This window comes from Ischnura elegans, chromosome 7 (genome assembly GCF_921293095.1).
Source record: "Ischnura elegans chromosome 7, ioIscEleg1.1, whole genome shotgun sequence".
NCBI lineage: Eukaryota > Metazoa > Arthropoda > Insecta > Odonata > Coenagrionidae > Ischnura > Ischnura elegans.
The window spans coordinates 73282649-73309317 of record NC_060252.1 but is presented as its reverse complement, the minus strand read 5'-3'; the positions used below and the strand labels follow the sequence as shown (position 1 = coordinate 73309317).

Sequence of the window (26669 nt, the reverse complement as noted above, 5' to 3'; positions counted from 1 at the left end):
TTTGTTCGAACACTTTCGTTTCAATTCAGTGCTGAGTTTGCTTAAAGACTTATGCTGTTTATTTTTGCTTCTAGAGGGGGCCGCCCCCCCTGACCCTCGCTGGGTACGCCCATGAGGGGATGTGTCAAATCAACCTTCGGATTGTGACTAGGTAGGTTTCCGCGTTGTCGAGGTTCTAAAGTTTCCATTCTTCCGGTGCTACGGATGGACACTCTTAATAGGAACGATGTCTACCACTTGGATGCCAATTGGAGGAGATTAATTAAACTGGCCAATGAGAGAGGAGCAGCAACAAATGGCAGGACTGAGCCCGTATATCTACATCTAAATACTACCCCGCAAGCCGCCTAAAAGGCGTGAAGCCATTAGGACACCAGCCATTTGCACATAAAAAGGTAACGCACCAACGAAATTACGACCGGCATTTATTTAAGTCCTTTATGGTTCGGGGGAAAAAGTAGTTCGCACATCTGTCCGTTCGACAAAATATCTCTCTTAATTTATAGCATGTTAAAATAGTTCTCGGAGTGTAGGTCAATGTATGTTATGCAAAAAAGCTTTAGCCAACATTTCTGTTCTTCAATAAATATGTACAAAGTTAAGCTCTAATGATAGTTTAAAATAAACAGAAACGTTGGCTAAAACTTTTTTGCATAACATACATTGACCGACAATCCAAAACTATTTTAACATGAATTAAACGAGGTCAAGATAAGGAAAAAAATAATTATTTAATTTATAGCTTCTGTCGGACCTGGAAATATAGCGGGGCTCTAAGATTATGTTCTCCGTTTCGCTCTTGAAGACATCCATGCTCATTTGTTCAAACAATCTAAGGAGGACGAGAGGAGGTCAAGAATCGCGGACCGGCATCTTACAGTTGGACCTGAAGACTCAGGCAGCAGTGCCAGCGAAACTGTTGTCTTAAAACATCAACCGACGCGGTAGCATCGAAAGAATGGATACGTTCGGATTGTTGACTTATGTAAATGTTATACTGAAATAATTTAGGATATTCTCTGTTTCTCTGATTACTTTACGCTTCGTCTCTGCTCGTTCGTAGTCAAGGGAACTAATCTAGATAGATAAGGGGGAGAAATATAGAATACAAGAGCCAGTGTATCCCATCTGTTGCGTTCGCCTCCTCCCACGAGAGAGATCGAGCGGAGGCTAACGTTTTCCAAGGCCAGACTTTCCGCAATATCGGACAAAAACCCGGGAGAAGTTATTGATTTCGGGCCTAATAAGTTTGGAGATGGTCGTGGAGAGAATATGAACCAGAGAAGAGAATGGCTTATTGAGAATGACCCTTAAAGTTTGGAGAGCAGCGGGTTTCCTAGGCAACGGATTCAGCTGCGTCCCTTCACTGCCTTCTCATTATTATCTGTGTTCCGAGCGAGGAAAAAAAGTTTTTCCACCCGGCTCAATATCTAATTTTAGAAGACATATAAATGCAATCTTCGGGAAAATAGCTTGAATTGAATTAAAAACAAAATATTCAAAATGATGGAACTCAAACCTGTACAGTACTGTTAATTCCTACCGATGAAAACATGAATCTCTTCATTTGACTGAATATTTGAGTTAAATCGCATTTTATTAACGTATAAAATTCGCTACATTTGGACCCTTGTACATACTTATCCCATAAAAAAGCGAAGTAAAAGCGGTCCAGTCCAATTTTTGTCATAGTTGAAGAAAATGGGGAGAAAGTGTTTTTAAACAACAAAATTTTATATATTACCTTGTTCCTAAAATTCATCACTATTGTGATATATAAAGAATAGGTTTTATAATTTCTCGTTAGCGCTAACCATTAGATGCTGCAGCCTTCCACTTAACCTTACTTTGGCTAAAATCTCTGGTTAGCTTGAAATCTGATCTTATTCAGAAGGCTGAATCCAACATTTTCATGGGAGAAGTGAAACGCCAAGACTATTTTTGTAACTAATAAATGTTGTGGTCAATGTCTGAAAAATTTTCGCCTTTATTACGTCCATTAGGATAGATAAAATGCTCCGAAACCGGCTCGTAGCGATAGGCTTCCATCGGTTATAAGCTTTATCGATATGAAGTTATTATATAAAGTTATCGATTATAAGTTATATCGATATTTATGTATATCGCTTATTTTAAGTTTTTATATTATCGATTATGAGTTAGTGAATTTGTTCTATCGACTAAACTAGCATCCAGGTTGGTACCTCATATGATGGATAAAGATTCGTACAACAAATTCAGAGCAATAAAGCCCCCCATGAAAACACTACGGAACAGTGAAAATTAACAGCATGATAGTAAAAAAAATCCCAGAGAGGGAAGCCTATTCCGGTTGGATAGAGATTATGACTATAATGCATTGATAATTTATTTCAAGATGGCTTGAGAGCGTGTACTCACCGAGTTCGCAGGCATTCCCTTTCCATCCAGGGGCGCAGCGACACTTTCCGTTGATGCATCTTCCGCGTCCGCTGCAGTCCGGCACCTCACAATCCCTCTCCGGCACGTCGCACTCCGAGCCCTTCCAGCCCTCTTCGCAGTGACACAGACCGCCGCCGTACTGGCCGTGGTTGCTGCACAACACGGGGCACACACCTGATAGAAAAAGACAGAAGGTTTTCGGTGAGCGCAATTCTCTGCGAGGGTTTCAGGGATACGAAACAGGGAAACGGCACATGTATGGCCTCATTATTTTCCAGCATTATTTGAGCACGAGTTGAGTATGATGTACACAAAATAAATCGCAGGCTTTCCTGACGTATTTTATCGTGGGAGGTTATTCGGGATTTCCACCGGGTCCACCGGTAAATTATGTACCTTTTACTGGCGTAAAAGGTACATAATTTACCGTGCATAAGTATATTACCGAACCTAAGGTGCAATGTGCTATGTAAGGTGCAATGTGCATTATGTACACTTTACCTAATAAAATTAAACAACTAATAAAAAACATAATAAACCAAAACTATATGCATATTTTCCATTTTTATGCATATTTTTACATGTACAAAAAATAATACACGCACTTAGATATATTTTTACAGTAAGTCTATAAAATTAAATACCAAAATATGTACCTTTTACGTATTAAAGAAATTTGAAAAATATAATGATTTTTACACAAAATTTATTTTAAATGTAATGAATGTCTCCCACTGGTTATTCAGCAGCAGGAAAATGCTCAGTGAAATTCATAGATTTCGCATGCCAGGATTAAGTGCGAAGTTTCTTACTGGGAAAACTGCACAGTAAAGAAAGAAAAAATGTGAATATTTAAAGTCCTCGCAATCTTCCTTGGAAACAAGTTTTTAATTGAATAGAAATGTCGGTGAAGATTGATTTTGCACCCATTATTTACACGCAGAAGAGAAACGCCTAGGATATTTTTCTGACCAATAATGGTTGTTTTCAATGCCTGAAAACTTTTCGCTATGTTACTTCGTCCATTAGAACAGATGAAACGCTTCAATAATGAAAGCTAATTTTATCTCGATGAAGATGGCTACCCACTCTCTCTAAACTTCGCTGAGCTTGGAGAATATTATTTTTCCATGAAGTATATGAATGTTTTTTACAAATTATATGCCGCGTGGACTCGGGTCATTTGGCTTGTTAATCTCCACTTCAACGGCTGTCCACATATCAACCGGCTTTACCGCAACCACTTCGCTCAACGAGATGGACCGTGGATGGATTGACACTCAATATTAACCGCAGTCATTGCCTCTGCATGTAATGGGATATGTTACGGGATAAACTCTTAAAGAGAGCGAGCCCTTTACCAACGTGAGTGAGTTATTCACGTGGAACCGAGAGTTATATTCGCTGATGATAAAGAAAAAATAAAAAATGTCATTTAATTAATCACCTGTTGCTAAAAAAATGGAGAAAAAAAGAGTTTTGGGGAGTAGATAACTTATTGCGTATATAAAATTATCTATTGACCAAATAGAAAATTAGGAAAAAAATTGCCTCCATGCACTTACGATGAGATAAAAAAAGATAAATGGATTCTATTGGCTTAGAAACAGGAATCAGGGTACGTTTGCATGGAGCAACGCCAATACTATTGCGAAAGCCTGCCTTCCCTTCCAAATAGAGACTACATTTTTAATTTATGATAAAACCTATTTCCTTCAATTCTATCTAAAAACCCTACTCTATTCATACCCCATACCAATCCAATTCATACCCTATTAATTCCTTCAATTCTATCTCTACATCCTACCCTATTCATTACCCTATCTTCCCTTCTTTTTCTGCCCTCTAACACGGATATTAACATCCACTCCCTTTTCAGTAATCGTTACATAATTAAGCCGGTTGAAAAAATTTCAACCCTCGTAGGTGACAATGGAGACAACTGGGAATTAATGGTTCTCAAATAAAACACTAGTAATGTACGCGCTTTCTTCAAGCGTGTTATTTGATATCATGAAAACGGCTACGAAAACTTTAGGATAATAGGAAAACATTGAAAATGCTCTGGTAAGTGGTAATAATGTTCATAAAAGAGGAGATTGAGTAAAAAAAGGTACTTAAATAAAGTGGAAACAACGCAAGTGAATCGTAAAATCTAAAATATTCCTATTGATACGCAAATATATGGAGGTGATTTAAGCAAAGACAATATTACAGAATATCACTCTTAAACCCTATGTCTATTTCGTATCACATCTATAAGTTTCCACCATGTGTAGCACCTCGTCGTTCCTCCTCCTTCCCATCCACTTCACCTTCTCCATTCTCCTTCACACCCACAACTAGAACTTCCTTTTGTCGCCATCCTTCCTAAGAGCCCACGTTTCCGCACCATGGAGCGCTACACTACATAGAAGACTGTACACCTTTCTTTAAACTTTTACATAGCGATCCTCTCATCAGTTCTGTCCTATTCATGAACGCAAATTTGCAAACGTCGTTCTCTTCCTGATTTAATAACTGCTGTGTCCATTTTTGTCTAACGTGCTGTCTAATTATATTGTATTTTTTCATGCATAATGACATTAGTTTTCACTCAGTAGGTTTTCGCAGGTTTTTCACGCCCCCCCCCTTCTTGTGTGGGCCTTTTCCTGCAGTGGGTTTTCTCGCTGAAGGATATCACTCCCTTATCCTTATGCTTTTATACCACAAACAAAAATCTTTTTTCCACAACATTTACACGAACGCTTTTTCATCTTGTTTGACATTTCACTAATAGCGTACGTTGTAATAGTATATTTTTGTATTATATATTTATTTACTGTTTTATATATGCTTGCATTTACGCTATTGAGGGGTCAGGTGGAAGTGGGACTTATTAGTCTCAACCTCTCCCGAATTAAGGAATCTATTATTATTCATCATCATCATCACTGGTCAGCAATCCTAGGATTGGTTTGACACAGCTCTCCACTCAGTTCTCCTATCAGCTAATCTTTTCACACCTACGTAATTCTTCTCTTTCATATCTCTCTTTACTTGTTCCATATATTTTGTCCGAGGTCTTCCTTTTCCATTCTTGCCTTCCACTTGCCCTTCGACGATTGTCTTCATCAGGCCATCATGTCTCAAGATGTGGCCTATTAGGTTGTTCCGTCTTCTTACTAAGGTTTTCATGAGGCTTCTCTTTTCTCCTACCCTTCTTAGCACTTCCTCGTTACTAACTCGGTCAATCCATTTGATTTTCATCATTCTTCTGTAGCACCACATTTCAAAGGCCTCTATCCTTGCTTTCTCCGCTGCGGTCATTGTCCATGCCTCACTTCCGTATAGGAGCATACTCCAAATGTAGGTTCTTATGAATTGTTTCTTTACTTCCATATTTAAGTTTCCCGCTGTAAGCAGGTCTCTCTTTCTTTCTTGCTTCTCCCGTCACTAGTTATCTTGCTTCCCAAATAACAGAATTCATCCACCTCTATCAGTTTTTGCCTCCCTATTTTAATGTTGGTCTTGGCTACTTTTCTTCTGCTGCATACTAAGATCTTGGTTTTCTTCGTGCTTATTTTCAGTTGATATCTACTCATTACCCTACCCATATTAGCCAAAATATTTTTCAAATCCTTCTCTGTTTCTGCTATAACGGCTATGTCATCGGCAAATCTTAGCATGCTAATTTTTTCTCCATGGATATTCACTCCCAATTCCTTTTCTTTGATTTCATTAATGGCTTTCTCAATGTTATTATTATTATTGTTATTATATTGCTGAAAATTTTAACCTTTTCAAGCGTGTGACCATCTGATTTTATATCGAACCCCACATTCCTTGCACGCGAAGATTTACAAAACCGTATAACTTTATTCTTCTAGTGATTAGTCTTTATGCCACAATTATCGCGCCGTTATGGAATGAGGTGTGGGGAAGAAGTAACTCGACAAAGGGAATCTAATAAGCATCGGATATTGGCTACAAGCGAAGGAGAGACTGAAGTAATTATCTCGGGAGAGGGGACGCACTGTCGCGGAGAAACACAGTTTCAAACCCATCCCTCTTTCAGTCCAAGCATTACCCGTCAAGGCACCTTACAAAGCCACGCTCCGACGCGAAAAGAAAAAAAAGCATACAACACACCGTAAACGAATAAAATCGTCTCATTATCCCCCTCAGTGTGTTTCTGTGCGTTTTTTTTCGCCACGTCGTTTTTCAATTAAGGAAGTGCACTTTTGTCTCGGCGCAAGGGTGTACGTGCGTGTTAGGGAGGTAGAACAAGTTCCACGACGTGAGCAGGCCCGCGCCTCGACGTCACGTGAATAGGACGTCGGAGATGCTTGAATAATTGGTGGCCGGGGAGAGAGGGGCTGGGTGAGCGGATCTCGGTGAATGGAACCGGAGGGGATGAAAGAATGTAAAAGGAAGGAATGGGAGGAACCGGGAAAGCGAGAAGAAGAGATACAGAAAGAAAGGGAGCGGAGAAGACGCTGCTTATTCTGGGAGGGGTGGCACTAAGTGGTGAAGCCACTCACTCCCTCCTTTTTTCAGGAAACTAAATATTCTCCCTTTAAGGCACCTTTTCATCTGTTAAGCCTTTAGTTTTCCATAACCGTAGCGGTGAAAAAGCCAGACCACCAACTTATCACATCTGATTTAGGAGAAACTATACCTAGCGATATAACTAGACCTACGACTGGAATTTTTCAACATCAATACTTAAGCCCAAAATAATTCAGTATGTTGCCAAGCAAGGTGGGAAAGAATGTGAAAATATGGGGTCAAAAATGGGGGTTCTGCTGTCAAAAATGGCTATATGCTCTGAGAGAGTGGAGTTTTTACTATGATAGGAAACATAAAAGGCTATAAAAGTATGGCGTTTTGTGTGTATAAGAATATTGTGTGTTTCTGAAACCAAGGTCATTATCATGTGTGTTAGTTTTCTATGCATGCATAAGCACTGACTAGTTAAAATTGAATGCGGAAAAGATAAATTAATAAAAAAATCACTGAATTGAAAGAAAATTTGAATCATACATTGAGAGCACCAGCTCTCTAGGAACAGTGTATGATGGTACCCATAAAATAGGTTTATATGGTGTACCTTTATATTTCAATGCTTTTGTAATTATTTATGAGTGGAATAAAGTTATATTATTATTACATTATAATTAATTAAGCCGGTTGAAAAAATTTCAACCCTCGTAGGTGACAATGGAGACAACTGGGAATTAATGGTTCTCAAATAAAACACTAGTAATGTACGCGCTTTCGTCAAGCGTTTTATTTGATATCATGAAAACAGCTATGAATACGTTAGGATAATAGGAAAACATTGAAAATGCTCTGGTAAGTGGTAATAATGTTCATAAAAGAGGAGATTGAGTGAAAAAAGGTACTTAAATAAAGTGGAAACATCGCAAGTAAATCGTAAAAACTAAAATATTCCTATAGATACGCAAATATATGGAGGTGATTTAAGCAAAGACAATATTACAGACACGCTTAAACTTCTATCCATAATGCTTACTGGGAAATAACAATTCTCATGCCCGATTCCTTTTTACTTCTACTTTTCATATGTTTAGTCCACGAACACTATTCCACATACATTTATCGTGAATAAATAAGTCAAAAATACTTTATCCAGATGTTTAAACTCACAGTAGGTATATATTTTTATACATTTTTTTTGGAAAACGTTCCTGATTTTACACAACTGGGACATAACTTACTAGCAATGGACATATTTTTATCCTATATTACGTGGCAACACTATTTCAAGAAGCCATGGAGAAAATCGTGCCTATCGACCTCACTCTAATTATAAGTATTGATCAATATATTAGTATATTAATATATTAATAGTAAATTGATATGATAATTATTCGACCAAAATTATGCCAAAAAACTGTCCATCTTTAGGCTCGAGGCTGGGCTGTTCAAGCAAGGGAAATCACCGCAATAGGAGATAGATTTTCCGTAATGCTAAAATGGCGGGAAAATGAGATACAAGAGGAAATGAAAGCGGGGTAAGGGGTAGAAGGGAAGGGACTCTGTTTAGTGTCTCCGAGAAAGACAAAAGAAGGCGGAAGGAGCGACGAGGGAGAGTAAGGAGGGGCTGAAGGCCTTAAATTGAGTGAAGTCAGTCCTGCGTTACACGCTGGTATTCACTCGCCGCCGCATCCAAGAGATGGCGGAGAAGGGGGACGATGGCGATTGTGCTGCCGCGGAAAGAGAAAGCGGACGAAGGAGGAGTTAAAAGGCAGCGAGGAAGGATGTGAAAAGGAGGGACTGAAAAGGTTTGGTCGGAAGGAAAAGTGAGGGGAAAACGAAGGAGGGGAGCGTGCAAAAGGGTCTGCAGAGGAGAAAGAGAGAGGAAAAAGACACGTCTAAGAGCCACGTCGTGCCAACTTTCTGATCCACTTTAATGCCTATGCTATTTATAGGAGAAGTTTTGGATGGACTTTCGCTAATAAACACTAAATTCACTGTTTCACGCCCTATTTTCTCTCTTAGGGCGTAAAAATTCACGCCATTAAAATATAATCTTTATCCATAAATAAGTATATTTGCGAGTCTATTTTTCAGAAATTATTAGTATTTTTTTCAATGGAATAAAAAACATGCGCTCCCATAAGCTTGAAAATCAACTCGAGGCAATACATTATGTATAACTGAGTTCAGTGCATAATTTCAATAAATGGACTTCATATATATATACGTTTATCATACTCTGTTGTGTATAAACAGCACTGAACTAAAAGCAACAGAATGCTGGTTGTGCCGCGGACGGGAGTATATGAAGACAGGTAATACAACGTTTGGGTTCTCCAAAACCGTCTGACTCCCACGCATTTAAAATGGGAACCCTAAGTAAACCTCATTTTCCCCGTGAAACTCGGATCACTTTGTCCATCAGCGACGTGAGTGGCGACTTTTGAAAATCCAACATGCGCGGTGGGTGACAACACTTATAAGAGGCCGATTTTTGAAAGATTTTGAAAGATCCTCTTTTGAAAGATTCTTGCCCCTACCCAATACGTGACGCCAATAAATTGCGCATCCGGCCATCTTGACATGGAATTGAATTGAGCCTAAATTTTGAGTAAGGTTGAGAGAGAGCCAATTGTTGAACCGAGAATTGCGATCCATTAAATTACAGGGTTGATTCGTTATCTCGGGCGTGGCTTCATGGAATCGACTTACAAAATGGAAAGCAAAACTTTATTGTAACACATAAATTTAATACTATACAACATATGCTTCGTCATCATCTGGTACATTTGAACAGAAGACAGAGAATCTATTGTCAAACAAAGATGGATTTTTTAACAACAAATTGTCAAAAAGGTAACGGTCTGTTTTGAGAGGATGCATATACGAACGCATTTTTTATTCCCTTGAAATGTACAACATAATTTTTGAAAATATTAACGGCCTGAGGTTTTGAGAAATTCACTTTGAAAAATCAATTTTTTGTGACTTTGTATTCTCTGGTTTTTATTCAAATGTACGAGATGATTACGTGCCATGTTGTAACTAAGGTGGTACTTCTATTTTGATATGGAATAACAGAGTTTCACTTTTTATTATGCGTGGGTAATCGTGTAACTTCAATTTTTTCTCTGCTCATATGATTGGGATGAGAAAGGTACTTGGAAGATAAATGACTTGCATTTATATTACATAATAGTTAAAACTTTTAGGGCTATATCGCCGAGTCAATTTTTAGGTTGCCCCAACGTTTCCCTACCGATGCTGGTCGCTTTATCAAGGTAATCCGGTGTGACAAGAAAATTTAAATTCATATTTATGGGGTATCTGTGTCAGGGGGTGGGGTGATATGAGCGGGAGGTGGGAGGAGTCGGTTGTTTAGGTGGCTTTGTCCATGGTAACGGGTTGCCAAGCACGATTTATTTTGAGGCCGGTATCCATTTTAAAATTGTTTTTCTCTTCCTTTTTTATTTCTATGGCTTCTCTGACGAGTCTCTCTTTAAAACCTTTGGCGACACTTATTTTTCTTAAGGTCTATTACAGAAGGACTGCATAGATAAGGCCTAGTTCCATTCCATAGAAGGTTGATTTATGTTGCCACTTCGGTTGCATTTTAGTGGGTTTTCAAAGATGTCCGCGGCGCCTTGATGAGTACAATGCTATCCACTTTTTTCAGTATTTTGCAGTATAGTTTTCGTAATTTCGAGGGATGGCATTGAAAAGTTATGGATTTGATAGATTACATCATCAAGTATATTAATTTTGGTTAACAGCCCTAATTATACCTCATTTCCCCGTGAAACTCGGATCACTTTGTCCGTCAGTGACACGAGTGGCAACTTTTGTAAACACATTTAAATGCGCAGTGTGTGACAACAAATTTAGAGCTCGATCCTTTTTTTATATATTTGTGATCGAATTCGTGGTACTGCGTTTTGGGCTTCCGTGGACCTAGTTGACTGACCCAGTCGAATTACTTTTTTCGCCGAAAATTTTTAACAGATGAATTTCATAGTACAGTTTTACAAGTCAAAATAAACACATTTTTCTATCTAAAGTAGCGTATTTTCCTATTAAAAATACGTGGGAGTCGGCCGGTTTTTTGAGAACCCTAACGTTGTACTACCGAAATCTATATTCAATCTATATTCTATGTTGTCAACCGAAATTTATATTCCTGATTATGTGATCTATCAGATTCATAACTATTCAACCCTTTCCTCGCAATTACAAACATTCTGCAAATATATTCGACGTATTTGAAAACCGGTTAAAATTCGACCGAAGGGGTAACAGAAAACAGCCGTCTATGGGATGGAATTGAAGCTCCTTTATGCAGTCCCCTTGGGTAGGGGTACGATAAATGAAGTTTGCTTACATCTCAGTGCGGTGCGTCATCGGTGGATTAATTAATAACATTGGTGTGTATCAACTATGACGGTAGTTCTAAGGTAAAGAATCCATAATATCCTTATTTTCGAAAGGCATCCATCCCACTTTAAAGCGTCGCAGCCGACGGGACGCATAATTCCACGAAGAAGAAGACAAGGGTTGGAAAGGCGCGGAAGGTTGAGAAGAAAGAAAAGGCGTCCCTGAAAATCTCGGAAAGCAGAGAGAGAGAGAGAGAGAAAGAGGGAGAAAGGAGTCTCCCGCTGCTGTCGCCGATGCCCTTGGACGCATTGCTCTCGATTCATGACCCGGCCGCCAGGCGGCACTAACTCCGCCACCGCCGCGCCGCCCGCCGCCTTTGGATCGCTGAGACGGCAGTAATTGCTCTTTGTCGCCGCGTCGCCGCAGCGAAAGACCTCGAACAATGAATTTCTCTCTCCCTCACACTCTCTCTGATTTGCGAAATGAGAAGGGGACTGCACGACTGCTTCACTCGAGGCTTGAAAATTATGCACACCTTTTGTTTTGGCGGTTGCAGCACGTCAATCCTTTGGGCTCACCAATTACATTCGAGGCAAAAATTCAAAAAATCCGTCAGTGGCGGATGATATTTTTTTTTGAAAGCATCAACTGACATCAAAGAAATAACAGGTTGTGTATGCAAACTATGTAAATTCAGATCAAACGGGGATCGAGTTGTTTTTATTTTTCTTTAAAAAATTGAGTATAACACGATTTCCCGTCCATCGGAGGAGAAAAAGTAAAAAAGAAAAAAAAATATGTTCGGTCAAATTATTCGCGCTGTTTATCTAATTTTTTCTTGTATAATACTTTACGTGCTTCGCAATACCTCGCTATGCCTTAGCTAGGATTAAATGTAGATTTCAATTCCTACTTAATTATCACTTTGACGAGAACGTTTAAGGATAAACAACAGTAATTACATTAAAATTGTCACTAAAATTCCAACCTACACGAGCCTTTTGATGTTGATTTATACTGTAAAGAATAATTACGCTTTTGTACAAGAATTAAATGAATATATATTCTAAATCGGCTCAATACGCCAAAAAAATGTGTTTACTTAAATTCCACTACCAGGTTCCTCTAACGTTTGACTTACGGCAGACTCTTAAATTTTATTTCGTGTTTAGTCTGAGAATTCATCAGAAAATTATTCCAATGCTTCCCATTATTAACTACCATTGTAAAATTTACCCTTATGAATGCAATTCTTTGTGTCTGAACTAGGATGAAAAAGGCATGCCTACCTTGTTTTAGCAAGCCAAAGTTAAAAAAATAATTAACCGGCAAAAATTCTCTTTCCCTGTGGAATAATACTTAAATTGCACTTCCTATTGCCTTTTTGAAGAGATAAGCATGTCGTTTAACTGAATGTAGATACCACGTTCGTTGTTTAGATCGCATCATATCTTGGAAGCCTGAGGCATTTCCAGGGGCGGATCCAGAATTTTTTTCTGGGAGGGGCACAAGCAAGGCCGTATCCAGGATTTTGTTCTGGGTGGGGCACAAGGATACCTCGTAATACAAAACGAACGCAATTATGATGGGACCGTATAAAAAATCTTGCATATTTTTGAGGGTCTGGGGGGGGGGGGGGGGGGCACGTGCCCCCGTGCCCCCCCTGGATCCGCCTATGGGCATTTCAATGAAGTAAAGTAGCAGTGTTAATGTGATGACAATTATTCAATGGAAGCTGTTGAAAATACGAAATCTCTTAGTAGCGATGGCGATGAATTTGATGTGAATGAAGAATGTATTAATAGTCCTGCAAAAATTCTGCTTTTCCTTTCAGACAATTCTGTGTTTTTGCCAATAAGTCAATACCCTATGGTTTTTCCCATCTTTATTCACATCTATTTAAACAGTGTAGCGTAACTTTCTTCACTTTGCATTTTTTCTGTCATTTTTGAATCGCACTTATATGTATATATTGTTATAATGCCACTGCACTTAATTTCAAAATTAACTTTACAATTTATTCCTCTTTCTAGTCCTAATATCGCCGAATAAAGTCGAATTATCATTATTAATCCTAAGATAAAGGAGCAGGCGTATCAATACATACAGATCAAGGCGGACGTCAATATCATCAACCTTGAGGATGTTAGGATTCTTAAATAAACATTCAGCATACATACCCTCGACTGATTGGAAAAGAAAAATTCTCCTACAATCCCTAGGAATAAAGTATAAAAAAAAGACCCCGACCCAAAATATTCATTATCAATCTGGCACAAATAATGAAACTTTCAACCAAAGAGCACTAAATCTGGGGAAATTTGGAGTTGAAAAAGAAAAGAAAAATCCTCCTTCAATATCCATTGTGAAATTTACAATACAAAACCCCGGCCCAAATATTCGTTCCCATTCCGGTAAAAACGTTGAAACTTTCAAAGTGTACTCACTCTTGGAGCAGTCGGAGCCGGTGTATCCATCGATGCAGTCACATTTGCCCAGATAGCAAGAGCCACGCCCAGAACAGTCGTTCTGACACGCCGTAGACACGCCTTCCGCCTCCGACACGATCATCGACACGTCGGCCGAGCGCAGGTCGTCGTTGTACACGCTCAGGAACCAGCGTCCCGTGTCCAGGTACTGCAACATGGACACGTTGACCGTGGCCGAGCCGGCAGAAGACGAGACCGCTGTGGACGACTGTGAGCCGGCGGGAGGGGACACCGCTGACCTCCGACCCCTCTCCAACTCCTCTCCGAAGGCCAGGGCCGCCCTCCTGAGCCTCTCCACCCTGCCGCCCCTGATGAACTCGACAAAGTCGTACTGCGTGACCGAAGGTGCGACGTTCCGGCGTCCGTAGACGGCGAAGTGTGCGCCGTACGGAAGGGTGAAGTTCATGCGGATGAAGGCGGGCTGCTTGTTGCGGAACTCGGCGTTCCAGAAGCGGAAGGGTGGGATGCGGGCCCTGTGAGGCCGGCCCAGCTCGCGGACTTCAACGACGGGCCAGAGGGCGTCCTTGCCGGAGGCGAGGCCGGAGGCCCCGGAGCCGGGACCCCGTCCGGGAGAGCCGGCGGAACCCTGCATTCCCGCGGTGCCTCCGGAGGAAGACCCCAAGGTGCTCGTCTGAAACGTCTCTGTAGGGAAGGAAGAGAGAGGGAGAGAGTGATCAAAATCCACACATAATCAATTCTATTCCGAATGATATTTACACTTTCATAGGAAAATAATATGAGTGATTATTTTCGGGATAACCTGCAGGTAAGAAATTTAACGTAATATAACGGCTATCTGTGTGAAACCTTTCCATTATGGAAATTATAAAATGAAATTTGTTATGTTCACTAATATATTTGAAATAGCACGACCCTGGTTTCAGAACATAGATAGTAAGATGATGTAACAATGTTGAGGAATCCGGGCTGTGCTTTTTCAAATATTTTAGTGAAGCAAACAAAGTTAAATCTTTCATTTCCATAATTTCAGGTAAGCTGACTTTATTGATTCCAACTTTCCTTGATAATGGGTGACAAGCGGGAGCGCGAAACGTATACTTAAAATTAACAGCTATACGTGAACCCAAAAACGTTTTCTGGTATTGAATTTCGTTCCGTCTTTTTCTCTGGTGTTGGCCACATCATGACACATGATGGTCTGGTGATGAAAATCATCGAAGGGTAAGCGGAAGTGAAGGGGAGAATTTCACATAATGCATGAACCTAGCTAATATTACAATGCAATACGCATTTAGAAATTATAAAATAAATAGGGATGAATAAATCTTCAATTCATGTAACCATGTGATGCAAAAAAGTAAGAATTAAGTTTTCCTTCAGTGCCTTTTAAGTACCGTATGTAATGACCAAAGGATACTATGAAACACGACTGACTCCACTAAATTCCGTTCAACATGAATAACGTAGTAGTTAGCATATTTAAGGATAATGTAAGATATTGGATACAGATATAGAGATCGAAAAGCGACTCGAGGACGAATTTGAGTTCTTCAAACTGTTCTAAAGAACATAATAATGTTTTGATTGATTAAGCCTTTTCAAGAAAGTTAAAAAGTATGGAAAGATAGCATCAATGTTTCTTCCTGCTATTTCCTCCAATTTATAATACGAAGTTGGCCACCATAACTTTGAACGCATGAAAAGCAAAAGCTAAGGAGTAAGTTTATGACGGGAAGATTAACTTTGGGTGAAAAAAATTAATTTATCAAATCATAAAACTTTCAAGTTATTTTTTCTTTTTCTTTTCAAAAATTTCAAGCTTCGGATGAGTACCTAAATATATAGTAATCCTCGCACCACCCTATGAAGTCTACTATTATTTGTTATTTTTATGATAATACCGTTGAATATTATTTTGTTAATTGTATTGACACTTTTCTTACTGTTAGTTAATCGTTTCTTGTTTCATTGTGACTCCTCTGTAATTGGCCTAGTGCTATTTCTGGACTACATTTAAGAATGAAATAAAATAAATCATGTAAAATATATTTTGGTAATAAGAGACAGCGAGGGAAAATTTGAAAGAACCCCTTGAATTCGAAAGTTACCCTCGTATTTTATTCGAGGCAAAATCATCCCAGAAAACTATATGGGAAAAGGGTAGATATGAGTGAGCGCTACAGCACGATTGCCAAAGAAGGGATGAGCTGTTGGGACGTGGAAGCAGGGCAAGAATAAAGGAAAAGAGCTTTCGTTGATACGTAGCGTACGCAAAAATGCTTGCGATCCAACACACTCGACGAATTTCGAAAAAAATGAGCTCAATTAAAAAAAACGAAAGTCTTCGAGCACAATAAACAAGACCGTAGCGCGTGCCCGCTTACATAATTCACGTCATCGTAATTCTTTTGGAAAGCGGCGAGTCAAACGTCACTTGTCGCCTCTCAATGCCCTTTTCCCTCTGAATGGGGTAACTCCGAGCACCGCCGCCGACGCGAGCGCCACACACATTCACTCTCGAAGGGGAAGAGTAGCTGAGCGGCACTTGTCGAGAGACGAAAAAAATATTTATGAGGACGAATACATTTACGCACAAACATGAAATACAAACCCGAAAAAAAATTATTTTCGACGAGAAAAGGAAATGAAGAGGGCGTGGATAATTTCTTCAGAAAATTGTATGAAAATAGTAAACGTGAAACTCATTCATTCTCGTGGGGATGATGATTCGCTGCAAGGCTTTTAAGTATCATTGAAAGTAAATTTATTCTCCAAGGTTAAGAAGGTTCTTACAAGTAGACGAAATGTACACGTAATAGTTAAAGAAAGAATGTGATTATTTAATATTTGACTTCTTTGCGGTGTGGCTTTGAGAAATTAGCTTTACGGAGAACGATTAAAATTTTTAAAAATCATCGCGAATTTTAATGATACCAACCAAAGGTTCGACTACAACCGTCATTTTGTCGATAATAGTGTTATTTCGTCAATAATAATTTGATTTTACTTATCATGGATTTATCTCCCACTTCCAAATTATAATTTGTTATCAATCACTTGTATCCCCAGATAATGACGAGTTATTCCAGTTTAGACACTCATTTGGCCAATAGATCAATTTTGATTTTGTTGGCTTACTTTTTTTTAACATCTTTTCAACATCTACTTGGCTATTGATTATCTCATGTAGAAAAAACAAACAAACAATGAATTAGATCAGTCTAAAATAGATCGCTCTATCAAATTAATTTTAAGGGTTTAACATAAAGAAATACTACAAAAAGGAAAGGCTTTCCGATGACTGTTAAAGTAGCTGACGAGAAATATCTTCGAACGGATTCCGACGGAATGATGAAGGATAAATCACGCATTTAAAAAAGTTAAATTTTTATTTTACAAGCAAGGTTGCGTTACATGAAATATTTTTTCAAATATATCACATCTTTTCAATACAGTAACGGAAGGCAAACGCCGAACGGCAGCCTTCGAGGGGCTTATTGATTCTGTAGTGCTAGAAGTGTTTACCCGGCAGTTAGAGTCAACAACACCAGTCAGCTATCTTGAACTCATCCGCTCAGTCGAGCAAGAAACGGAAATCTGAAGGGCTGGGCTAACGGCGCGCTGGCTTCAACACGAGCGTTACAATAGAGGGCATCCTCCAGAGCCGTCACATGCTCAATCAACCACCGCACATTTTAATGAGTTTAGGAAAGTGTTCGTTTACGACGCCAAGAGCAGAGGATCAGAATTTCACGATAAAATAAACTATGCCTAGGAATTTTAAGCAAAATTTACGATTGAGATAACATGACCTTTCAAATTCATAACTTCACAATGTCATTGTACACAAATGCAAATCTATGTTGTGTGGTTATATCTACTGTCAGCTTTAGTAAAAAATAATAAGATTCTCAAATAAATGTTAAAACTTGCCAAAGAATGGCTTTTTTCTCATGAAAAAATCTAAAATTTATTTTGATGCTATTTCATTGCAACAAAACTTATGTAATACTTACTGCATTTATTTTTTGAACATTTTTGCTATTTAATGGTGGCTCGGGTCTGGTCCTATTACCTTGGAGCTCACCTAAGGCTCCCTCTAATCTGCTTTGCCAGTTTGTACAGTAAACATTTTGGGAGTAAATAAATTGTTATTACTATTATGAAAACGATAGGTTTTAGCCGCAAAGTATTATCCCATAAAATCATTCCGTTCATGCGTATCTTTAATCCCTAGTCAACAAAATCGTATGTGCATAACCTGTGCCGCATAATGGTATTTAGAACTTCGCCCATAAAATCATATGTCCACTTAACAATTCGCAAAGCCGTATCCCGGCCAATAAATCAATTTTCGTTTTGTGAATTCGATTTTCATAATTTTTTGCTAAATTATAATTTATAACCAAATTCCGCGAAAAAATATTAAAAATACAAACTTCCCTGTCCTACATATCAGGGAATAAAAACTGAGAATATGGAAATTCTAGAGACGAGACACGAAAATATTACTTTTTCATAAAAAATTATATAGTAAAATCGAATGACCCAAAAAGGAAAATGAAAAAGTTGGTCGAGCTACATCTGGACAGGTTTCTCGTGATACAGGTGTGTGGACTGGTGTTCTCACATACGATTTTACAGAAGAAATTTTAGATAGGATACATGGCTCAAATTTGACACTGTTTATGGCTTCTATTTTTATCCCTAACAGGAGAACAGTGAGCACGAACTGGCCAATAGATTTTTAAGCTCAATGTTTTAACCTCTCTGCACGTATGTCAAACGTAATGGCACAAAACTATTCCCTCTTATCCCCCTCCACTCAACTTCTGGAAATAAAACTTAACTGTGAGCAGCGGAGTTACGATAATTTAGTTTCATTCCTAGAACCAAAGCTTCGTCTCGGGTCGAAACTGAACTCCTTCGTGATTTTAATTTCGCGCGGGAACGAAACAAACCCTAGCCCTCGTATTTTTGCTTTCCTCCGGGTCGAAACGAAACATTTCCGTTTCGTTTTAATTGCCATCCCTGGTTCTGGCATACAATTTTATAGACGAAATTTCAATTAGGATTGCATGGCTCAAATTTTACACATACCATTTTCTGGACTAGAAAGTCAATATAAGTCTGAACGGAATAACTTTTTGAGATACTACTTTACCGCTAAGAGCTTCGAAATAATCAATGCACCGGTAATTATTGCTTATAAGCGTATCGGAGTGTAGGTCTTTGAAAATGATGCAAAATATTTGGTCAAAGTTCCGATATATTTAATACCTCCTTCAGGGTTATTTAATTTGCTATCATCGCACCGAAAACAGCTTATTTAAGGCCTTTTACATGGAGTACATAACATGAAATAACGACTATCACACACAACCATTCCCTGGGTAGGGGCAACCCACCCAGACGGGACTCGAACCCGCAGCCTTCTGTTTGGCAGGCGAAGACTTCACCTCGCCGCCACCGCGGCCGGTTTGAATATAATTATATAATCAGACACATGAGGGCATGAAAGGTTATTGCAATGTTTTTTTACAATAATAAAACTTTAAAACTAAAAAGACTTCAATGGTAAAGCGATTAAAATGAAGAGACAAGAATATTGAATGCAATGCAATGAAGATGATGTATTCATTGATTGAAACTGAGTTAGTACATGTCATAGCTAACCATCTCATAAATTTAGCATTTTATTCTTAAATACCTTCTCCCCGAGACATTTATCAACGTTAAAAATTTAGGTCAAAGGAAATAAAAAAATAAAAACAAATTATTATCATGGCAATCAAGATAGGAAGTGGTCTGCGCTGATGGCCTGGAAAACCAAAGGGCCGTGGTTTCGATTCCCGGTCCAATGGAATTTCTCCCGTGAAAATTGACGTGAATTTCCACCAAGTCGTGACTGTTAGAGTTAACAACACCAGTCAGCTCTTGATCTTGAACTCATCCAGCAAGCAAGAAACGGAAATCTGAAGAGCTTGGCCAACTGCTTGATGGCTTCAACACGAGCATTATAATAAGAGCATTCTCCAGGGCCATCATACGTTCCATCAGCCACCGCGTATTTTAATCAGTTTAGGAAAGTGCTCTTTTACAACGCCAAGAGCACAGTGATCAATATTTCACGGTAAAATAAGCTATTGCTAAGAATGTTAACCAAAATTTACGTTTGAGATCAAATGACCATTCACATTCATAATTTCATAATTATTATTTTTCCTTATCTTGACCTCGTTTAATTCCTGTTAAAATATTTCTTGGAGTGAAGGTCAACGTATGTTATGCAAAAAAGTTTTAGTGTAGGTCAACGTATAACGTATAAGGTACCTACGTGACCTACACTCCAAGAACTATTTTAACATAATATTATAATACCATTGTTCACAAGTGCAAATCTATACTTTCTCTGTATGGGGCCAAAGACATTTATTGTACTTCCCGCTGAAATAAAAGAAATAATATTCTCTAAATTTCTCACCTTCGGTGGGCGGCGGGTACTGCGTGGGGAGACCTCCATCGCCCATGGCCCCTCCCCCGCCTCTGTCGTGCGCGGCCGCCGCAGCCGCCTCCGCGGGACCGTCAGCCTCCTCCACCTGGATGCATCGGGAAGCATCGATGCCCGGCCTCGAGGAACTCACAGCTGTGAACAAAGCAAAAGAAGGGAAAACATTAATGAAGGCGAAGGTGGAAAACACGTCGAAATTCATCCACGCGCGTTAATAATAGTAAATATATAATAAACGCGGACGAAATTCAACAACATCGTGTATTATTTACAATTGATAATAATTATGTCGTATTTACTTTGCATTCCGTGTATTTAAAACCATGAGGTCCTGTCACACAATGTCAAACAATCATCATCATTATTAGTCATCAATCGCATCATCATGGTCGTTAAGTACCATATTACTTTAACACAATCCTCGGACTATCAACAAACTAATCAACTCGGCAGGGTATTAGCCGAAAGTCGATGAAAGCTTACTCCGACAACATTGAATTAATTAATGCACCAACACACGGCACTTGCATTGGTCCATGCAATAGAAATATTCACCTAACATTGTGGTAAATATTTCCTCACTCTATAATATTACACTTTTCAAATCCGCACCCATTTGGTTCCGTAGTTTAGACGGCTGGTTGGGAGCAATGGAAGTAAAGACAATGGAAGTATGGAAGCTTCCTCTTTCCATTAGGAAATTTAAAGCACAAACATATAAAATATCGAATAGTTACGAGATTTTGAAATAGGATCAATACTTTTGGAAAACCTCGTTATTAAGTTTAAACCTTCAAATTTGGAATAAATTTTTCAAGAGTAGATTTTATTAAACTATAAATATAAGGTATACGAAGATAGATCGATATTTGAAGACGGTAAATTTAATGTTGTTTATAAAGGTAAATATGATTTTTTTCTCTATCATTATCTCACATTGGAGAGGTTCATGGAAAAATATTATCTGTCATTATTTTCATTAACTCATTGCCCGCCTTCGAAATATATTATAACGCCAGATTAAAAACTAAGGTAAACGAAAAGTAAAAATCCGATAAATTACTAGAGAATATTGCGTAAGTGTTCTATTTACGTTTCGACAATGGCCTACGACAGAAAAAATGACATCCTTTGACAACTGCGGTTTCGACTAAAAAGGTAAACTAGAATATCTTTGGCCACTGCCTTATGAAAAATCTATGTAATACAATATTAATACTTCATTCAGCTTAGTTCTATTGCTGATGAATACTTTAGCGGTCAATTCAAACAACTAGCTCCCAATATGAAAGGCATAAAAGCCGTGCATTAATGAGTTTAAAAAAATCGCTGACGTAATGAATCAGTAATAAGGGGTTTATCGCGTTTAATTAATTTTCCCTCCACTGCATATTGGACCGTTGCAAACGCCACCAATAATTTAATAACTCAGGCGCTTTAAATATTGAATAAAAGTATAATGTGCCGAAAAATAAACAGGAAATGCGTTGCGAAAAACTAAATGCCAGTGAATCACAAATATTGCAAATATATATTCCGGAGGTAAATTAATTAAGGCAGTGAGCTCCAGAAAAAAAGTCAAATTAAACATTAAACACTCCATTTCATTTGACGTATCCGAAATCCAAATCCTCAATATTGGTTGGGGGATTTTTGGCCACACAAATGATCCCATGAAAGCATGTAAATATTACGTCAGCGAGCCGTAAAATCTTTTCCCATTATATGCCGACCTCGAAACTTTAATTTAAACATATATATTTAATTCCTTTTTAAGCATAAGGAATTCATTAGGATGATACCATTTGTTTTAAAACTATCACAGTGATTCAAAATTATTAACGTTCGGCGAAAGACTTCTTATCCATTAAAGACGGTATCTTATCCATTTACCAGCATATATACTGATGAAATTAATCTTTGCGAGACCGCGAAATAGAACTTACAATATGTAGTTGAAGAAATTCAGAGAACTACACGAAAAAGTTATTTTCAAGTTTTCGGCCAATTGCAGGGATGATGCGAAATAGTTTTCCGTGATATTTTCTACCTGAGATAAGAATGGAATAATTTATGTAATTGGAATATTAGCTAAATATTGTTCAGCTAAATACCCACACAGCACAAAATATCTTCTAGATATCCAGAGCATATATACAATATCTTGGATATCGTAAATATCTACTAGATGCCTAGAAAATGTCTTCAATGTCTTGGATATTTTAAATATCTACTAGATATCTTGAAAATGTCTAAAATGTCTTGGATATTTTAAAATTTTCTAATAAATGTCTGGAATATGTCTTTTTTGAACGGAGACTCTTATTGCATATGTCCAATGAAATCAGCCTAAAACACTCGAATCTTGAAAAAAGTGTATCTGCTGTATTTTAGTGGATGGATTGATAAAGTATACGCACGCGCACTAAAAAGCATCGTGTAGATTATTTATACTTAAATACATGCAAGGAGAACACGTAAGGTTTGGCAACACTGCTTCACGAGCAGATTCACGATGTTAAAACGACGGAGTTAAGAAAACGACTGAATTTCCGAAGCGCTAGGCCACGCCTGCTGTCTACTGATTGGCAAAGGGAGAGTCACGTGTCGACAAACTTTCACTCCCCTCACCCCATTTTGCTTTGGCCACACCAGCTCACCCGCAAAGATAAAAATGAACGGAATATATTGGGCGACTGTAGAATCCTCCATTGTAATATTCGCACCGAAAACCTACAAAAAATAAAAACGACAAAAAACTGTGATTCGGCGGCAAGGAAACCCATTTTCAACCCCTCGTCGATGCGAAATTACCCTTGCTTTCGGGGGAGTGCCAGTTCCTTAATGCCTCCGAAGTGACGACCCGAATCAAAAATGGAAAATTGCCGGCAGAAGGGAATCTTTGGATGCGGCGAACAGTCGGGATATCGGAGGGTGGTCGCGCCCCCTGCAAGAGATATCTCGGGAGGAAGTAGGCAGGTTTCGGATTGGCTGGAGGATTCTCTCGGCGCCGAGGTAGGGGTTGGAAGGAGGGAGCCGCGCGAGTTCAAATGGAGAAAGTATTAAAGAGGAATGAAGCGGGAAGCGGCGGATATATATATCGAACCAACTCCTCCACATTGGTGGTCCCACCTTGCGGTGGATTCGGGCGGGTTTTCGGAAGCGCGGGAGTGGAATATATAACAATTTACCGGCGGTTTTCCCGCGCCCTCGCACACAGTGCTCCTTCAGTATGAATGAGGGGGTGTGCATCCTTAAAGAGGAATCCGATTGAACGCACAACACACCTCCTCCCCGCAGTCCAAACCCCAAAAATAGAATGGAACTGGGAACCACAACCGCCGCAAACTTTTGTTCATGACGTCAACCATGAAGTGGGAATAAAAAAGTCTACTAGATGCGTGAATTGGATGGCTACAAGTGCTTTCAAATTAGCTAAAAGTTAAATCGAAATTGGAAGCTATGACGTGGTACATTGAAAAACATGGGGGTAAAGTCTTCTCGGGATTTCCACCGAGTTAAATTCTATATTTTAGCTAACGTTTTGTGCCCCAACTCGGGGTTAAAAATCAAGGCTGCTGAATGTCGTTGTATTAGTATTTTTTTGGTTTCTAAGTCTCGTTGTTACAACTAGTTTGGTGCATTAATTTAATCTAACAGCCGTGAGTTGAAACTCGAAACGTTGACTAAAACGCAGAATTTAACCCGGTGGGAATCCCGAGAAATATTTGCCTACGTTCTTCGCCGGTAAAGCATCAAATCTTATTTAATTGAAAAACTAAGTAGCTTAATTTACCTGAAGATGGCTTGACACCCGAATTTTGTGTTAAATAAGCTATGGAAGTGACAAAGTTTCTTCATTTGTATAAGTTAAATATTCGATCATAACGTACACAATAACCATAACATCACATGCATTACTAAGCGATTCAAACTTAAGACTGGTTTGGATAGGTGACGGTAAATCACGCCCCAGACAAAAAAGCTGTCAGTTGAAGGGGAAAAAAGACAAGATGTACTAAGAAAAGGTATGAGAAATCCTATGTGAATTAGACACAGCAAACGCAAGTATACGGAGTTCTTAATGTCATCAATTTATCAGTTAAAGAGTTAAGACCGTTAATTTTTCACCGCAAATCCGCAATTTCACCTCGAGAAGTCGGTTACGAATCTAGAAACGGAATACATGAGTCAGATTTAAAAAAAATGTTATCATCATCAACTTCAGAAGACAATTGCTGAATGACCCCATTACTTGATTGACCAGTGCTCTAGGATTTTAGCTGGTGAAAGTTGAAGAAAAGCCATCGTAATGCCCGCAATGACCATGCTAGGTCATGGCCCTGACTTTGTGCTTCTGTTGCTGCACGTCGATGGAGAATTTGAATCGAATTAATACGAGCAACAGTGGTGAATGCAGGGAATTCGTCCAAAGAATATGTTCGGCCCGAGGAAGTGGGTTGTTGACCACAATAAACAAGAAAGGTTTTCCTTATTGTGCCGAGCTCGTAGCCACCAGGCCCCCAGTCGTCCTTTAATCCTTTGGCACTGTCGGCTAGGGTGCAGCGACCCTCATTTTTTGGCCTCAGTCGGCCACGCGGGTGACTACAAGGTCACGCGGCCATCGCATTGTCACGTATGGAGACGGGTTTCGACTACGATAGGTCGTATCTTGCAGCGTGTCTCGTGAACTGGCGTGCGCTCATTAAACAACTTTTCGATTTTTAAGTGCATTGTAATTTTACCCACAGGCCCCACGCGTAATCGTTGAGCCTTCGCATAAGACCGCGAGTGCACATTATAATTACAGGGAACTTAGGGAAAGCAAGTTTCCATCGGTAATACCGTAGCTTATCCCCGGACAGAATTTGGGTTCATCTTCCGCTTTGCACGCCAAGTCCGCGTGGCAAAAAGTAGGGACGTATAAGCTTGGTATCATCGGAAGAGAATGTGCCATTATTATTAATTCCACTACCTGACTGCTTCCTTTGTTGAAATTCATCATGACTCAGCTCTTTAGAAAAAGAATCCTTGAAAAAATTGTTGACAATTCAAAATGCAGATTCTATCCCTATTTATGATCTTAGGTTTTCCCGGCGTATCAGTTGCAGAAAAGTTTTTCGGGTTTTCCACCGGTTGATGTCGTCCATGTCTCCCGACGTTTCGATCCGCGACTTGCTGATCATCCTCAGAAAATCCTCAGGGAAAACCCGAGAAACTATTCTATCCCTATTATTTGAATATTTTGAATGTATTTGTAATCCGTGTGATTGTTCATATTTTCTATTTTTTCTTGTTGTCCTGATTTACTTTTTAATATTTTGTACATGTTACCTTGCTATACATAATGTAAACTTGATTAATGCTTTGCGTGATAGATACTAGTAACTTTATATGGTTGTGTGTAAATATTTCCTGACTATTGTTTTCCTACCCCTGTACTCCATTGTGATCATTATTTTTCATAAGTATTGCTAATTTTATCCGAGAAATATAATAGAAATTCTGCAATTATTTCACTAAGTAAAATATATTTTATGATGTTTTATTAAGCATCCAAATGTTTTGTAAAATGGGTACATTTCCGTGAAAAAAATTATTATTATAACAAAAAAGAAAGTGAAGGTGGTGCAGAAAGGTTTTATTGATGGAACATATGGCCTTTCTGCACCACCTCAACGAGTAGCCCAGCTCATGTCATGACTAATCCTAGGCTTTGAAACAGATATAGAGATAGCTATGCCTGCAACAGGATATTTAGGAATATACATCGAGATAAATAGGGATATACTACCGCCTTCCACGGGTGCAACAAATAAATGAGACTATATATACCTGCGAAGACTCCCGCTAAGCTGCCATAGTTAACACCGGAGTTTATCCCTGGACAGAATTTAGCTTCATCTGCCGATTTGCACGCTAAATCCACGTGGTGAAATGCAGGGAGGTATAAGCTTGGTATCTTCGGAAGAGAAAGTGCCATCATTATTAGTTTCACCGCCTGGCGCTGCACGTCAATACTCTAAAGCGTGAATAATTTATTCCGCATAATTGCCCGTAAATTTACCTTTCTCCTCCCTCTATATCGATCCCACCCTCACGGAAGAATTTGGGGCATATAAGCGATGAACTCTAATCGAAATGTCACAACGCCATCGCTTCTAAACGAAAGATTAAAAAAATAAGTTTGCTTAATTTCGCCGAAAACGGCATGAATAAGCCACGGATTTAGGTTGGAATGGCAGCACAGAATGAATTGTAACGCACAGAAACAACTACGACCCGAACGAGTTATCTGAACGTGAAGCCGGCACACGCGAAAATCCTATTATTTCTACAAAATTTCGCACATTATGCTTCCGTTTCGTTCTGTTGTTTGAGGTGGAAATCTCTCTCACAATTACCACGACAATTCCATTCGATGCTTTTGA

General features: G+C 38.9%; 1 protein-coding gene across 6 annotated transcripts in view; it reads right to left on the bottom strand.

The window, feature by feature from the left end:
* The window catches only part of LOC124162929 (teneurin-a), a 998878-nt gene that overhangs the window by 192385 nt on the left and 779824 nt on the right, over nucleotides 1-26669 (bottom strand). For all 6 annotated transcript variants that reach the window (XM_046539670.1, XM_046539672.1, XM_046539673.1 and 3 more), the window contains 3 exons: nucleotides 20212-20373; nucleotides 13725-14408; nucleotides 2401-2595 (listed from right to left, as the gene is read on the bottom strand). In XM_046539670.1, coding sequence (XP_046395626.1) covers nucleotides 2401-2595; nucleotides 13725-14408; nucleotides 20212-20373 — 1041 coding nt within the window. The remainder of the gene's footprint in view (nucleotides 1-2400; nucleotides 2596-13724; nucleotides 14409-20211; nucleotides 20374-26669) is intronic.